Here is an 18,052-nt window from a genome sequence, read left to right on the forward strand (position 1 = left end):
ACCTCGTGTTTTGTATTTCGGCTTTGGTCAATTAAGCTTGCTTTTTGTTTCCCCCCAATCCTGCCTCAACTGTGTGTCTGCATTTGGGTCCTCATCTCTTGTGTAACCTTGATATATAACAATTTCCCAATTGAGCGCTGTGCCATCATCACATTCCCTGTCCTGGAGCGCAGTGGAGAGGGCCGGACTCTTTGGTACCTAGCTGATCCAGTAATCATAATCGATGGTAGGAATCCAAGATTACATCAAAAAGTAGTAAAGGATGGATAGCCTACTGTTCATGTTTCACCAAATATGATTTTAGTTTTCACGTAGTCTGTGTGTGAAATCGCTGCAGTGGACACGACTGTGCAGTCAGGCGCACACCGCACACTGGAGACAGTGCAGTCTCCACACACACACTCTGCCTTCTCCAGTCAGCTCATCTGGATCATCCTCACCACTTGCGAATATGGATTGTAAGATTTATTAAAGCCTGTAAGTAAAGTCAGTGACAGCGCTCAAAGAATTGTTACACTCCATATCCTCATTGTGAGTCCTAATCATGATGCAGGCCGAGTTCACCGTAACTACACTTCAATGAATAAATAGTGTTCACCTATCAAACTTCCATTTTCAAACGATATCCCAGGCTGAGGGATACCACTGATTGTCGCGCATAATTTGGACACGTGAAGAAAAAAAACGTAAACGTTTCTTGTGCTCACGAGAAACTTTCTCGTGCTTGCTCACGAGAAATTATCTTGTTTTGTTTTTTTTGTTTTTTTTCCTCCCCATGTCCCTTAGGGGCTCCGTACCTCCTGCCTCAAAGAAAAGAAATAGTCAGGAGGGAATTCATAAAAATTGTGCACTTCTGGAAAAGTTTTTGATTTTTGGCAGGGTGTTAGGTATGGGCCTAAGGTTTTTAAAAATCAGTGGATGCAAGTTGGGGCGGCCCCCTAGTGGCCGGTATACATAAAAATCCAAAATGGCCCCCACTGAAAAGAGAAAAGGTTATATCTCAGCTTCCTTTAGTCTTAAATTGCTGTATAATGTTTTTTTCTGCTTTGTTTAATACAAGGAATGCAAAGGTCTTACTATTTTAAGTCTATCTTTATGTCAAATGTATTATCATAGTCCTATTTAGCTCAAATAAACTCAATATCTCTGAAAAAGTCACATTTAAATATTAGTCAGGGCACTAGAGCCATATTTTTTACCTCGAAGGTATGCTTTTCTTTTTTGATTGGACAGGTCACTAGCACTATTGTGTCAGAAAGCACATGTGTTGACCAAAAGGACCATTGTTGAGGATTTAGACCACAATTTCAGAACTAAGCCCCAGTGAAGTTATATTTGGCTTTTCAATATGTCAAGGATCAATATAAATTTTTTGTGAAATAACACAATAAACAATACATACTTAAACATTATATATTTATTTAAAGGTTTCTGTTGTGGCTGAGGCCCTCCCCTTTGCCCTGTCTTCCTTGAACCTTCTTCCATCCTCTAGACCCTCGCCTCACTCTTCATCATTATTCGTACAGCCTCCCTCACACTTGCACAATGTAGTACAGCGAAGTCCAGCTCGGTGGCACTTACAGTTGCCCTTACAGGCAACCACACAGCCACAGTTGAGGAGGAGTGAACATCCCTTGCTGACATCTTCCAGGTAGTCAGGAGAGAATTTGTGAAAAATCATAGGGATTGTGCACTTCTGGAAAAGTTTTTGATTTTTAGCAGGGTGTTAGGTATGGGTCTAAGTTTTTTAAAAATCCATGGATGCAAGTTGGGGCGGCCCCCTAGTGGCCGGTATAAATAAAAATCCAAAATGGCCCCCGCTGAAAAGAGAAAAGGTTATATTCTCAGCTTCCTTTAGTCTTAAATTGTTGTATAATGTAATTGTTCTGCTTTGTTTGATACAAGGAATGCAATTCTGATATAGTCTTCTTATTTTAAGTCCATTTTTATGTTAAATCTATTATCATAGTCCTATTTAGCTCAAATAAACTGTCAATATCTCTGAAAAAGTCACATTTAAATATTAGTCAGGGCACTAGAGCCTTGCATCCACGGATTTTTAAAAACCTTAGGCCCATACCTAACACCCTGCCAAAAATCAAAAACTTTTCCAGAAGTGCACAATTTTTATGAATTCCCTCCTGACTAGATTATATATACACACACACACACACACACACACACACATATCTATCTATATGTGTATATATATATATATATATATATATATAAGGGATGTCATTCGGATAGGACCGGTGTGGCCAGATGGTCTAGAAGAGAGGCAAGATGATCAGGACTGAGGGGACTGACCTACCAGAGGGCAACATAGGTGATATCCAAGACAGCTACAAATACCTTGGCATCCCACAGGCTAATGGAAACCATGAAGAGGCCACAAGGAAGTCAACCACAGCCAAATACCTCCAGAGAGTAAGGCAGGTCTCTCCAGCCATCAACATGTACACACTACCAGTCATCAGATACCCCGCTGGTATCATAAGCTGGCCAAAGGAGGAGATAGAAGCCACAGATATCAAGACTAGAAAGCTCCTCACCATGCACGGAGGGTTCCACCCCAAGTCCAGCACCCTGAGGCTATACACTAAGCGGAAAGAGGGAGGCCGAGGGCTAGTGAGCGTCAAGGCCACGGTCCAGGATGAAACATCGAAAATCCAAGAATACATAAAAAAAATGGCCCCAAAGGATGAACTGCTAAGTGAATGCCTCAGGCAGCAGAACCCTGATGAGAGTGCAGAGGAGAAGGAGCAGACAACCTGGAGGGACAAGCCCCTACATGGCATGTACCACCGTCAGATAGAGGAAGTGGCTGATCAAGAAATCCTACCAGTGGCTGGAAAAAGCTGGACTGACAGACAGCACAGAGGCACTAATCATGGCAGCACAAGAACAGGCCATAAGCACAAGAGCCATAGAGGCCAGGATCTACCAGAGCAGATCAGACCCAAGATGCAGACTGTGCAAAGAAGCCCCTGAGACAGTCCAGCACATAGTAGCAGGGTGTAAGATGCTAGCTGGATCAGCGTACATGGAGAGGCACAACCAAGTGGCTGGGATAGTACACAGGAACATCTGCAACCAGTATGGAATAGAAGTACCCAAATCCCAATGGGCCATACCACAGAAGGTGGCTGAGAACAACAGGGCCAAGGTTCTGTGGGACTTCAGCTTCCAGACTGACAAACAGCTCCTGGCTAACCAACCGGACATAGTGGTGGTGGACAAAGAGCAGAAGAGGGTAGTGGTGATAGATGTGGCGATCCCAGCTGACGCCAACATCAGGAAGAAGGAACACGAGAAATTTGAGAAGTACCAAGGGTTGAAAGAGCAGCTGGAACAGATGTGGAAGGTCAAGGCTAGCGTGGTCCCCGTGGTAGTGGGGGCACTCGGGGCAGTAACGCCCAAACTGGGAGAGTGGCTCCAACAGATCCCAGGAACAACATCTGAAGCCTCAGTCCAGAAGAGCGCAGTCCTAGGAACAGCCAAGATACTGCGCAGAACCCTCAAACTCCCAGGCCTCTGGTAGAGGACCCGAGCTTGAGGATGACACAGATACCACCCCACCAGGGTGAGAAGGGATTTATATATATATATGATGTAGGGAAAATGTCTAAATGACCTGAAATGAAAGAGGGCCAGCATACATTTTGTCCACTCCCTGTGTGTGAGTGTCTGTGTAAAAAAAGAACAGAAAGAGAAATCTGTTTTTAAGTACATCTCTGAATTTCTCCATGAGGTGTGACACAGCATTTCAAATCTATGCAGAAAAGTGAGGTTAATACAGTGGTTCCCAAACTTTTTTTCTGTGGGGTCCCCCTTTTGTAGATTACAATATTCAGGCCATATCCCTACATCCTGACAAAATCTACGGGACAAGCCAATATCCAATATTATCACTGTTTCTTTCAAGTGGGATTCTCTGGGTAGCTGGCCGAAACAATAAGGTCAGCTACACTATCAAGATAACGTTATATAGCGTTAGTGTTACTACACAGAAACTTTTATTAAGGGCCATGAGTATGCCTCTACTGTTCCTGACTGGCAAAGCTCACACAAAGGACTGTTAAAAGCGCAGGCAAGTGTTTATCTATCTATCTATCTATCTATCTATCTATCTATCTATCTATCTATCTATCTATCTATCTATCCATCCATCCATCCGTCGCCAAAGCTCGCTGTGTAACTCCTGCACCTTAAGCTAGTTAGCTAACGCTAATGGAGGCGTTTTTGAATCGCTGTCGGAATTTCCTCCAACTAACTAGCTAATTGTTGTCCAGATTAATGCGGTCTTTATGAAACGAGTGACTGCTCTGCTATAACTGCTATTGTTAACTGAATATTACGTGTCGTAATTTTACTAACAAGCACTGCAAGATGGCGGCGCGCTCAGGTGCAGCGGCTCACGGCTCTCCCTTTCAGTGCTCTTTCTTTTGTATTGTTTTGTATTTTATTCTTGTTTGTCTATGCACATTATGTGCGTCCACTCCAGAGTCCTTCCACTACGGCCGAAAGGACTTTGTGGACATTGGCTACCGACACAAAATAGCAGTCTCGAGGGACTTCCACCATCAACACAACATCCCAGACGAACTAGCAAGACCGCCGGGCTCTCCGCGGATTGTTATCGTGTCTGGGAAGAGGCGCAGGCGGAGGAGGGAGAGGAAGCAAAAGCGGGGCCGCAGGTCCGGCCTCCTGCTAAGGCTAAAGAACCATCCACACAAGCCACCTCTTCCGAGCCTGTACCTCACCAACGCCAGATCCATCACCCACAAAACGGATGATCTAAAACTACAACTCGCGGGAAATCGCTATGTTCAAAACTGCTGTGTCCTTTTCATTACGGAGACCTGGCTAAACCCGAGGATACCCGATGCTAGCGTGCAGCTAGCAGGATGCTCTCTGCACCCTGGGATCGGAACGGAGACTCCGGTAAAAGAAGAGGTGGGGGGCTCTGTATTTATGTGCATGATGATTGGTGCAACAACAGCATGATTATAGAGAAGCACTGTTCCCCCGACGTTGAGTACATGTCGGTTAGATGCCGGCCTTATTTTCTCCCGAGAGAGCTAACAGTAGTGATTGTCACTGCTGTTTACATTCCACCGGACGCTAATGTTAGCACGGCGCTCTCTCTCCTGCTGAATGCCATAAACGAACAGCAGCGGGTCCACCCTGATGGCGTTCACATTATAGCTGGAGACTTTAATAGGGCCAATCTAAAGACTGTACTCCCGAAGTTCCACTAGCACGTCAAGTGTTCAACGAGAGGGGAAAATACTCTTGATCATGTGTACTCCAACATAAAGCACGGCTACAAAACCACACCCCTCCCCCACCTCGGACAGTCGGACCATCTCTCTCTGCTGCTCATCCCAGCATACACCCCCCTCAGACGCAGATCCAGGCCCACCACAAAGACTGTAACAACTTGGCCTGAGAATGCACTCAGTAAATTACAGGACTGCCTCCAACACACTGACTGGGACCTATTTGAACACCAGGACCTGGAAACATTCACAGGGACAGTACTGGACTACATCAAGTTCTGTATGGAGACTGTGTCTGTGGAAAAAAGCATCCGGGTTTTCCCAAACCAGAAACCCTGGATGACCAGCAGGGTCCGCTCACTCCTCAAGGCCCGTGACACTGCCTTCAGGTCAGGCGACAGAGCTCTCTACAGCGCGGTTCGAGCTGACCTGAAAAAAGGAATTAAAAAAGCTAAAACGGACCATAAGAGGAGGATAGAGTCCCACCTCGCCAGCAATAGACCCCGGGAGGTGTGGCAGGGTCTACAGTGCATCACAAACTTCAGAGGCTGTGATGTGACATCAGGAGACCAAAGTGAGTCGCTGGCAGAGGAGCTCAACTGCTTCTTTGCTCGCTTCGAGTCACCACAGCGACACTCATCTGCTCCAGCCCTGCCCCCACCCCCACCAGGTTCCAGCACCCCCCCACTCACTGTAGAAGAGCATGAAGTGAGGCGTGTGCTCCTGACAGTGAACCCCAGGAAGGCTGCTGGCCCAGACGGAGTACCTGGCAAGGTGCTCAGAGCATGTGCCCACCAGCTGTCCCACATCCTCTGCAGGATCTTTAACCTCTCCCTGGCCCAGGCAGTCATCCCCACCTGCCTGAAATCCACCACAATCATCCCTGTACCAAAAAAGTCACCCATAACCAGCCTCAATGACTATCGCCCTGTTGCCCTCACACCGGTAATCATGAAGTGCTTCGAGAGACTGGTTCTCCAGCACATCAAAAACTGTCTCCCCCCCACACTCGACTCCCACCAGTTTGCATACCGGGCGAACAGATCCACAGAGGACGCCATCGCCATAGCCCTGCATGCTGTGTTGAGCCACCTGGAACAACAGCAGAGCTATGCCAGGATCTTTGTGGATTATAGCTCGGCATTCAACACAATCATCCCGGGACATTCTGATCACTAAACTGGACACCCTGGGCCTCCCCCCTCACACATGTACCTGGATCAAGGACTTTCTGACCAACAGACCCCAGACTGTGAGACTTGGCCCCCACCTTTCCTCCACCCGCACACTGAGCACCGGGTCACCACGGGGCTGCGTGCTGAGTCCCCTCCTGTACTCCCTCTACACCTACGACTGCAGTCCGGCCCACAGGAACAACATCATCGTCAAATTCGCTGACGACACCACAGTGGTCGGACTAATCTCAAAGGGAGACGAGTCAGCCTACAGAGAGGAGGTCCAGAAGCTGATAGCCTGGTGTTCAGACAATAACCTGGAACTGAACACCACGAAAACAAAAGAGATCGTCGTGGACTTCAGGAGGAGCAGAACTAACCCGCCCCCCCTCTACATCAACGGCGAGTGTGTGGAGAGAGTCCACACATTCAGGTTCCTGGGAGCCCAGATCTCCGACGACCTCTCCTGGACAGACAACATCACAGCTGTCATAAAGAAGGCTCAGCAGCGCCTACACTTCCTGAGAGTTCTCAGGAAGTACAACCTGGACAAGAAGCTGCTGCTGGCCTTCTACCGCTCGTCCATTGAGAGCCTGCTGACGTACTGTGTCGCCACCTGGTACGGGAGCTGCACTAAAGCAGACAGGGCGAGGCTTCAGAGGACAGTCAATGCAGCACAAAGGATTGTTGGCTGCCCTCTCCCTCCCCTGACAGACATCTACACCACCCGGTGTCTCAGCAGAGCTCGGAACATCACCATGGACAGTTCTCATCCCGGTTCCCAGCTGTTTGAGCTGTTGCCCTCTGGAAGACGCTACAGATGCCTTAAAGCAAGGACAAAGAGACTGAAAAACAGCTTCTTCCCAAAGGCAATTACCACCCTAAACTCTCACATGTAACAGACATCAATATAATGAACAATGTGCAATATTCATTCCACACCAATGCCACTGCTGCTTTAATATTTATTCATACCTACCTAATATTTGTATATTACTACCTCATATTCATATATTTGTCTACCTCATATTGAATATTGGTATTTGTATATATGTATATTTGATATTTTTGATATTTTGTCAATTTGGAATTTGAATGTCTATTTTCTTTTTTTATTTGTTGCACTGAAGTGAAGCTCTCCAATCTCGTTATACAGTGTATAATGACAATAAAGACCATTCTGATTCTGACTCTGATTCATTCTGATTCTGATTCAGAAATTAACTTCAAACTCACAATGGAAGAAGGTGTACCGTTAGGTATCATTGCTGACAACAAAACTTAACATTTATCGTAGATTTCCTGAGAAAGACAAAGCAGTTGGTGGATTATATACATGCCGAATTTCCAAAAATGACCTAACAGGTTAAACCCAGGGTTTGGGTAGATAAAATAACCCAGCATGTCTTGGTGAGGACACAATAATACGCACACAGTGATGCAGTATAAATAAGTTCAAAACCATAGACAACAGGCAGGAAGTAATAGAAAACTGCTGACTACTTTTGCTATACTGTTATTTTTCAGTATGTAATCAGACAATGCATGGAAAATTCAGCCATGAGGACAATGTTAGTAAGTCTTACCAGTCCAACCAGCCAGGCAGTGGCAGTGACCAGTAGAGTGGTGACATCCATCAGCATGACTGCAGTCGCAGCGTTCATTACAGTCCAGACCATAGGTACCATCCTGAGAAGGACGAACAGTAACCATCACAGAGATGAACTTCGGTAACATGTCTATTCAAATGACATGAAGCAGAAATGTACACTTCAGAGAGAAACTTTGATTATTTTGCAAGTTTAATTTTAGCTACACAAGATATATGATAAGACAGCAGAATATGTACTGTACATATTTAATGCGAGTTGTTATGAAGGGGGAGAAAAGAAACGATTGGCTAGACAACTAGCGACAATATTTGGTAACACTTCACAATAAGGGTAAATAAAATGCAGTAATAAACATTGACTAACATTCCATTAACAGTTAACTAATGTATATAGTTTGTATGGTGTCCATGTTCACTACGGGATTCATTTATACTAATTAATAGTTTATAAAGATGCTATAACATAGTTAATGTGGTAAAAAGCATTAACTCACAATAATAAGCAAGTAACAGTTAACAAATGTCTCTTGTTAACATTAAGAAGGGTTCTTACAAATATCAGTATATGGCTGATGAAGCTATCTTGATGTATTGATGTCTTGATCAAATTAACATGTAGCCTATGTCATGAAGTTCACAGATATTCCATTTTTGTTAGGTGTAAACTGTTTGTTATAAAATTCAGGTTTATGGGTACTGATTGTCCACATACTTGTCCATCCTCCAACTTATGACTTATTTTTGGCAAAGGATGAGCTCAGTGGACACACTTGATGGTCTACATGTAGAGGTTTGCTTTTTCTTTAATCTCCATGTCGACATTCCTTAACTTATTGTGTATGCTATACTGTAAAAGCATTACTTATACTACAGCAAAATTAGTGTGTATGTTTTTTATTTATTTTTTTAAATGTCTGAGAAGTAGATTGATTGAGATCTAGCTAGATCAGTCCAGAACTGAAGAAGCCTCTTGGATGAGAGATGAAACTTCTTCAAGAAACTGAAACAGGTCCAGTTACTTATGATAGCACTTAGAATTACCATGGCCTGGATGACTGCGAACCTTCATCAACATGGAGCAAATACCTTACACCATCTTTTCTCATCTCTGTTAAGAGCACTGCTTGACAGATAGGGATGGAAAATTACAAGAAGCCAGTGACCTTAACCTTAAGAAACATCAAGGATGGATGGATGGATGGGTGATGGATGGATGCTTTATTGATCCAAAAGGAAATTTAGAAATTCCAGTAGCTTATATGACACATACAAATCACAACAGAATACAAGGATAAAAAAACACACAGCAATGAAGTGATAGTCTAGCCACCAGAACTACTAACTGTCATTATATTAGATCATGTGCAAACTGAGGTAGCTTAACTGTACGAAGGTATGACACTGCAAATATTGCAGATTAAAGTAATTAACGATAAAAATAGTACAAGAATAAACTAATACTGCTGATGATATTAATTAAAAGTAAATGAAGCTACCACAACTATAACTACTACTACTACTACTAGACTACTCATTTGCATGCTCAGTCTTTAGTTTATTTCTCATACCATCCTTTCATTTTCTCCTCTCACACATGCTCACTCATAATTCATAAACAGCAGGGCACATCTATCCAATAGCACAGCAACTGAACTGTTAGCCTATCATCTTGCTGCTGTCTTTTTAAATATGATTGTCTCACTGCCTTTAGGTCATTCGACCACGCACAATCCACCTCCCCATCACTGCCCAGTCTTCGCAGATTCACCAGCTTCATTGTTTCATCAGCCAATCTCTCTTAGTCATCAGCCACTGCCACTACCAGTGTGTGGACTTTCTGTAGAGTCTAAGTGCCAACGACTTTCTGAGAAGACTCATTATCATATATCATCTGCTGTAATATATCACATATCATTCGCTGTAATAAAGATCTTCTTTACTTAATTCACTTGTCTCTCCTAATTGAAATCGACAGAAACAAAAGCAATTGTTGTGCATTTGCTGCATATAAATATTAACAGATAAAAAAGCAATTAAGGTATCGCACATGTATGCAAATATTAGCTTGTTTACCTGGCTGTTACCTGTTCATGTTACAGCCAATCTGAGGTACAAACAATAAAAACTTGTGACTACTATAGAGTAAGTTGACCTGGAATTGAATGCCGATTGTAAACATTTACATTGAAGAAAAAAGTTGCCAGTTGTTAGTAAGTGTTAGTGGGTTTTTAGACCAGTGTTTAAGCGGTATTTAAGGTGAAAACTGAGCTCTATGCAGTAGAACCACACAAATACGTTTGAATTTGGTGCGAAATGACCAGAGATAACAGAGAAAAAAGGCTTATAGAACTCCCTTACACAAAAGGTGGCTGCACTGGACCCATAAATACTGTAATTGGTGACGTAGTGCAAGTTAGGTGATGCTCCCAAAGGTCTCTTGTATGATCTGATGTGACATGTATAGTGCAACAGATGACATTAGAGAAGTGAGTTTGGTGAAACAGGTGAACTACAGGTGAACTACATTCCTTGTCCTTGTGTGACCCCATTACAAGATGGTCTCTGGTTGTTTTGTGAAAGAGTTGTAGGATTTGAAAGGATTCTAAACCAATCCTGAATTGGCTCTCTTCCTCATAAACAAGTATGATATTGGGAATGTTGATTACTTCAGCTTTCTCAAAAGAATTACTTTAACCACGCAATGCAGTCTGTTAGCTGTAGGCTTACATGTAACAAATATAAAGGGTAAGTTGAAAAAGTTTAATTTGTTTTGCTATCGTCATATTAAAAGCATCATTGAGTAGAGGACAATGGGGGGAGCACCGGGGTGCTGGTTCTTCTGTTGAGCCCCCCAAAAATGTCATGGGCCTAAATCAATGAGATATTGAAACGGCGGGGGTGCCGTTTTAAAACCTGCTGAATCCAGTCCAACACAGCCCCAGTTTAGAGGGAGGTACCTTAAAGGAGGAAAAGGAGAGAGCGATGCCACAGGCTCATAATTGGCCCAGCTCGAGAACCATTTTCGATATCATATTTTGCATAGATATATAGTAGTCTAGCATAGCCACAAATATATACATTACGCCATTGCTATGCATTCTACAAACTGGTGTGTTTGAAAATGAAAAAAACAATATAAGCAACATTAATTGGGTCTTGCAAGATCAAGATCTTTATGACATGAGGAGGTGGTGCTCAAACAATCCACATTTTTGCGATATTAGAAACTGTTCAAGGCCCTAAACTGTACAACTGTACCAAGTTTCATGTTTCTATGAAAAAGTGAAAGATTTTTTCACATATCACTGGAACAATCTAGTTTCGTTATCAGAATGTACCTGAATTAACCATTAACTGTTAATAACCTCAATGATTTATGATGTAGTATATGTTATCCTTGTCCATCAAAACATAGGGGTAGACATCAACTTTTCTGTGTTATCATGTTTGGTTCAGGAGATATGATGCAAAATACATAATTCAGTTATGGTGGAAAGTAAAATGGCCACCGTTTTTGCAATGGCTCTAACTCTGAAAATGTTCAGGGCCTCAAACTGTATAAGTTTGAAACTGTAGAAGTTTGAGGCCCCCAGAAAAAACCTCATGCACAAAATAACTTTTTTATTAAACTAATATTCACAATATTATCATGACTGAAATGTGCTTTATTTGGAAGCAATTCGTGATGTGATTGACTTTAGTCTAGTTGTGCAGTATTAGATGAATCTAATATGAATGTAAACATAACTCATTTGTCATTTTGTTTTGCACTAACTTGGCAATTTTCATACTCATATTTATTATTTATTAATAACAATACACTGCCCACACTGTATAATTACACTGTTTATATTTGTGCATATTATGTATATGCTATTTTATTTCTATTTCTTACCTTTTTATTATATTGTTTATTGTTTATTTTTTACTATTATTATGGTTTATTGTTATATTGAACTGTCTGCTTTGATGCACAAATTTCCCTGTTTGTGGGACTAATAAAGGAATTCTGATTCTGGTTCTGTTTCTGAATCCCCTGCTTCACCGCTCCCCCGCACCAGTAGGGACAGCTGAGGTCCAAAGGTGAACCTATCCTTAAGAAAGCGAGGAAAAATTCGGCCCCCTTATCTGGATCCGTACGAAAAGATAATGGTGTTTATTCTAGGCTCCTCCTTGGTGAAGTTAACAATGCATCCCTGTTTTTATCGCAAAAGGGTTTGCAGTTTGCAGTAGCAAAATAATAATTGAGCAAGCCCGGTTTCCAAGCTAACTTGCCCGGGTTAATGTTTTAGCTGACATCAGTTCATTAGCTTCAAAGCTTGTGAGTGAATCATGCAGTGCTTGACAGCGGACAAACAACTTTTTGGTTGGACAAGTGAAATGCATTTTCGTATACAGTCGTGGTCAGAAGTTTGCGTACACTCGTAAAGTACATGTAAATCATGTCAGTCTTCGGTTCCAATGATTTCTACAGCTCTCATTTTTCTGTGATGAACGAGTGGAACACATTGCAGATTTGGTCATATTTTCAGAAGGCCTACAATAAATTAATTATTGAACCAAACTTCATGAATGTTTTTTTCTGCCCATTAGTTTGTATTCCACTCTTTCCATCACAGAAAAATGAGTTGTAGAAACCATTGGAACTCAAGACTGCCATGAGATACACACCATGAGATACTGCCGTGAGATAAAGTTTACATACACTACAAGTGTATGTAAAGTTTACATAAACTACAAGTGTATGTAAACTTTTGACCACGACTGTATTGTCCTAATGTTGCAGTGAAACATAAAGGAAAGAAACATGTTGGATTGAGACCTTTCCCCTAATGTGTCAAAATGCATTTTATTTTAAAGAGTTATAGAATCACTCAGATCAACTGCCAAAATCAACACTGTTCCTGTATCTTGGAAACAAAAGTATACCATTTGTACAATATGTCATGTAACAAGCCTTTAAAAAAACTAATAAATTCCAAATAAACAAACAGACATACAAACAAAAAAATAATGTGTGCTCTTACATGTAACATTCTAGGAAAAATCATATTCTTTCACCTGGCAGTGGAGTTCACACCTCTCTCCTCTCCACCCTGGAGCACAAGAACAGTGACCGTCTAATGCGTTACAGGCTCCTCCATTCCCACAAATACAGGTGAGGTTACAGCCCAGACCCCAGGTTCCACTGGGACAGTTGATGGAGCAGTCCACCCCATGCCAGCCTGATTAAACAAGGTCAAAACAGTAAACTGAGTACAGCAAGATACTATAAATCACCAATTAAAAACCATTACATTTAAGAACAAGACACGAGCATAGGTTTGTTGCTAAATCTAAATCAACTAGGATTAGATACGGTAGCTCTCCTAAAAATGGTTAGGCTTGCAGAAAATTTCAAAAGATCAGTTAACAAGTTCCAGGACATCGGCCATTTCACAGAAAAAGCTGTCTGAGCAAAGGATGTATGGCAGAATGTAACTTTACAATTGCCATTAGAGGCTGCTCTTGTGGCTCTATTGCAGCTCTGTAATCCCTTGATGTATTTGCAAAGGGGCTTGATTTAAATATGTAAACAGAAGCTTTACATAATTATGATGGATATAGTTTGCGAAACCTAAAATCTGGTATCAACTTAAATATTGACAATGACTGTATCTTATTTGCTTTTTGTCTGAGATCTTCAAGGCCTGATTGTGAAGACATTTTACCTTCTACCATTAGGATTTAAAATTATCCTCAAAAATTTAAACTTTGTTGCTTGTTCACTGATTTCACCATCACATACATTCATTGTGTTGCAGGTAGCTTTTTTATGAGAAAAACAGATTTTCTTATTTTTGAGTCGAGCAGATCAATCCAAACTGATCTGGTTTAAAGTTTAAGCGTTTTTGCTTAATTTATCTGCAAAAGCATCGCAAGTTTTACCAGATGCATTCATGACTGTGTTATGAGCCATATCTTTAAGACCCAAGGCATATTTCTGGCAGGTTGTTAATATACAAACTGAAAAGGATGGCCCCTTATATGATTCCTTGGGGGATTCCTGTTTCATTTTTGAGGGGAAAAAAGGAAGAAAAAAAGGATATTATTGATCACAACACACTGTTCACGACCCTTTAGATATCAAAGTCAAACCATGACAGTGACCACTTTTGAAAAACCTTTTTTTTAAATCCAGCAAACACTGCATCTACTATATTCTCTTATCAAGCGACTGTTTAATAATTTTTAATAGGAAACAGGCTCTGTGAAATGGTTATGTCTAAAACAGAACTGTAAAGGGTGCAAATGGTTTGTCTCCAAGTAATGGAGCAGTTGTTCTAGGCATTTGATTTAATGTTAGACAGGACTGGAAAAACTAATTGGTCTGTAGGTACTAATCACATCAACAACCCCAAATTTTAGAATAGGCAGCCGAACCAGAATGCTGATGTTTTGTTTGTCTTTTTTGTTGTTTTTTTAGGAATACGTCTAGCTTATACAGTGTCACTAAGCAACATGATTTGTATTGACTGAATCACATTGTTTATTTAGAATGACTTTCAGACAGAAAATCCCTGCATCAAAAATTAGTAGTTAGGATATGAAATAAGTAGAGTAGAAACATCAAAGAGGTCAGACCACCCTGTTACTATGTATCTTTAATAGGGCCGGGACTCGATTAAAAAAATTAATCTAATTAATTAGAGGCTTTGTAATTAATTAATCGAAATTAATCGCATTTTTAATCGCATATAAATATTTGACCTGAGAACAGTGAGAAGCAGTTTTTTTCATATAGGTTTTAGTATACCATTGAATAATGACTGAATAAAAAAGAAAGAAAGAAAAAAAAAAGTTCCTTTGTAATATTTACAATTTTGGGGATACTGAATTTTAGGTCTTCATTGAATGTTAGCCATAATTATTACTATTAAAATAAACTGAATAAATAAAGACATGGGATGTTTCATTCGGTGTGTAATGGACATATATATATATATATATATATATATATATATAACGTATTAGTTTCACTTTTTGAATTGAATTAGTGACATAGGCCTTAATAAACTCTCCCATGACATTCTAATGCACCTGTACATCAGAAACAATAGGAGTGATGGGTACAGTAGGATATGCAATAATTAACTACTGCATACATCTTGACAGCTCTACTTTACACTGTTGATTTGTATAATCCCAACAGACATGCCCAGTGATTTTCAGCTTTCTGTGTTTACATGTGTCTGTTTTGATGATACAAGTCAGCGGTCCTGAAATGTGTTTCTCTTCAATAAAACACATTCTACATCGCGGAGGCAACGTCTCTCCACTTAGGGCTTCCTTCACCTTTGAAATGGGGCAGAGCTCCGTGGGAAACACCTGCCTGACACAGCAACGTAGGGAACCGTGCACGTCCGCGGCGCACAGCTCCACGGACATGCACGGGGGGAAAAAACGGCGTCGCCGTCGCACTGAATGCACGCGGCTACGCGCCGCTTTGGGTTGTGAGCGCGCATGTCGCGCGTCTACATTGGAAGCTAATAGGTAGGCTATTATCAGTATAATCAGAGGCAACCATGAATGAGTTCGCCTCAGTTTCACGTGATTGTCACTGTCAGCCTGTTAATTCTACTGACCCGAGCTGAGACGCACACCCCAAGTGTCGGCGGCTTTTTAACTCGTTAAATAATTGTGCTCCAGTATAATCGGTACGCCTGAAACTCATCCAGTGAGAAACGTTCCGCGGTGCAAATATAAGTGCGAGTAAAATGCGTTAATTTTTTTAACGCGTTAATTTTTGTGTAATTAATTAATCTTAATTAACGCGTTAAAGTCCCGGCCCTAATCTTTAAATGTTACTGTTATGGCTGAAAATGACAACACAATTAAACAAGTTTGTTAAAGCTGGAGTTTGTAGAATATGTGAAAAATGCATGAGACTGGGATGGAAACAACTGTGCTCCCCCCTCCCCTCCCTGTTTCGACTCCGTAGCTCCACCCCGTCTTTTGCCTGAATTCTCGTGGATGTGCGTGACTGTGGCGCTTGAAATATACACGGAACTTTCCTGTCATACACTTGCCATGGCCGAATTACAGGTAAGAAAGTACTTTACCTTTCTCTCGTGATAGAGACCGACAACAATTATTTCTTGCTAACGTCTCAGCATGACATAGCCTACATGTCTGGCACTAATAAAGCCACGATATTTGTCATACTGACGTGATACTTATACAGCATAATCTAATGACAACAGCAACACTTATATATCACGGGAAAGAGGTGTGAATGCTAAGAATAATAAAACAACATATAACGCTAAAGTAAACAATTACCCCCACATGCACGGACTATCAGGGACAACCACTTTATTCAGACACTTCTTTCTTTTCACAGTCCAGTGTTCTGTCATAACACTATGAATTATAATATGCTGAAAGGTTACTATTGATTTTTGACCAAATGACGGCAGAAATAACTTACACACTCCAGCTTTAAGTTCACATATCACCAGAATGCAAATCATCAGACAGTTGTCTACCTGCAAGTATCTGTTGTTGTTACCAAAACTTCACAGTGATTCATTCTATTTTCCCCCAGTGGGTTTTTTGCATTGTTTAATAAACTAAACAAATGCTGGACATCAATTTATTACAGCATTAATTTACATAATCACTCTACCTTACTTTTGCTTAACAGAAGTAAGTATCAGCTAGTTTACCTAAAATAATGCTGACAGCAAAAGTCATTAGGAAAGAGGTGATGATGGCCTTGTAAAAGGTAAAGCTTTACGAACAAAAAAGTTGTTTTGACTGAAAGTAATAATTGTTGTTTCATAATTGTGTCAATCAAGTCAGCCTTGTAAGGGATAGGTATCCAGGAAAAGAAAAAAATCATAGACTAGTACTTGCACCCACAAGATAATAACATAACTAAGGCTATACTAGTATACCATTATTGTGTGTTATGGAATCAAAACTGCTGGAATGACATAAATAGCTACAAAAGACAAATTAGTTATTGTGTTTGAACAGATGCAGGATGTAATATGTTTTTTTTTATAATATTGACCCTTAAATCATGGTATTACAACTAATGCCTCTCATTGAGGTTTGAGCTATTCATATTTATCTTCTTTGAGTCCACTGGAACATGAACAAAAAACAATTTGTGATCAGTACGTTATAATGTCTCCCCTCTTCTTTTCTCCACCTGCATTTCTTCTCTTTTGTTCCTCTCCTCCCCCATCCCTTCTTGAGCTCACCTGGTTTACAGGAGCAGGATCCATCCACAGGTGAACAATGAGCTCTGTTCTTACAGTTACAGGTTGAGGAGCAGTTCACGCCATGCGTTCCTGCTGGGCAGGGGACTGAACAGTTGGTTCCCTGGGTAGGTCAATACAAGAGAAAAATAGCTAGAACTGACTGTGATGATAGCACATGACCACAAAATTGAAAAGGCATGATCATTGAAAAATTACGATGATATTGTTTCAATCACATAAAATTACATGTTAGTAAAACGAAGAGTTAGGGAAGTACTCTTATTTGCTGTTATTCCATCTGTATGTTAAGTACAAAGCTGGTGTCAGGATGTAGTTAGCTTAGCTCAGCATAAAGACCAGAAGGAGGGGAAATAGCTAGCCTCCACAAACATGCCAACACCTTCAAAGCTTTCTAATGAACACACCGTATCTCATTTATTTAATAAATAAACAACCAGAAATATAGCAATGAAAATTTGTGGTTTCAGGGGGCGCTACATTCTGAAACTATTTCTTGGCAATTTAGAAAATCTAATAGAAAAAACAGCATTTGCTGATATTGCTATAGTTCTGCTGCCACAGTATATTATATGTTTGCTGGAAGCACAAAACATACTGAGTGAGCACATGGTGACTTTAATGCAGAAATGACATTTTCAGTAGATTCATTTGAAAATTTTTGAGTTTATTAAGTGTTAGTGTCTGGTCTGGCCTGGGGTTGGTAGCAGA

At 41.0% G+C, this 18,052-nt stretch overlaps 1 protein-coding gene across 1 annotated transcript in view; it reads right to left on the minus strand.

Annotated features, from left to right (window-relative positions):
• The window catches only part of megf10 (multiple EGF-like-domains 10), a 225,562-nt gene that overhangs the window by 85,915 nt on the left and 121,595 nt on the right, over positions 1-18,052 (minus strand). Inside the window, exons 11-13 of the mRNA XM_084383730.1 lie at positions 17,324-17,444; positions 13,134-13,297; positions 8,047-8,149 (exon numbers count right to left, since the gene is read on the minus strand). Coding sequence (XP_084239856.1) covers positions 8,047-8,149; positions 13,134-13,297; positions 17,324-17,444 — 388 coding nt within the window. The remainder of the gene's footprint in view (positions 1-8,046; positions 8,150-13,133; positions 13,298-17,323; positions 17,445-18,052) is intronic.

This window comes from Pagrus pagrus, assembly GCF_965226575.1.
Source record: "Pagrus pagrus genome assembly, chromosome: 19".
Classification (NCBI taxonomy): Eukaryota; Metazoa; Chordata; class Actinopteri; order Spariformes; family Sparidae; genus Pagrus; species Pagrus pagrus.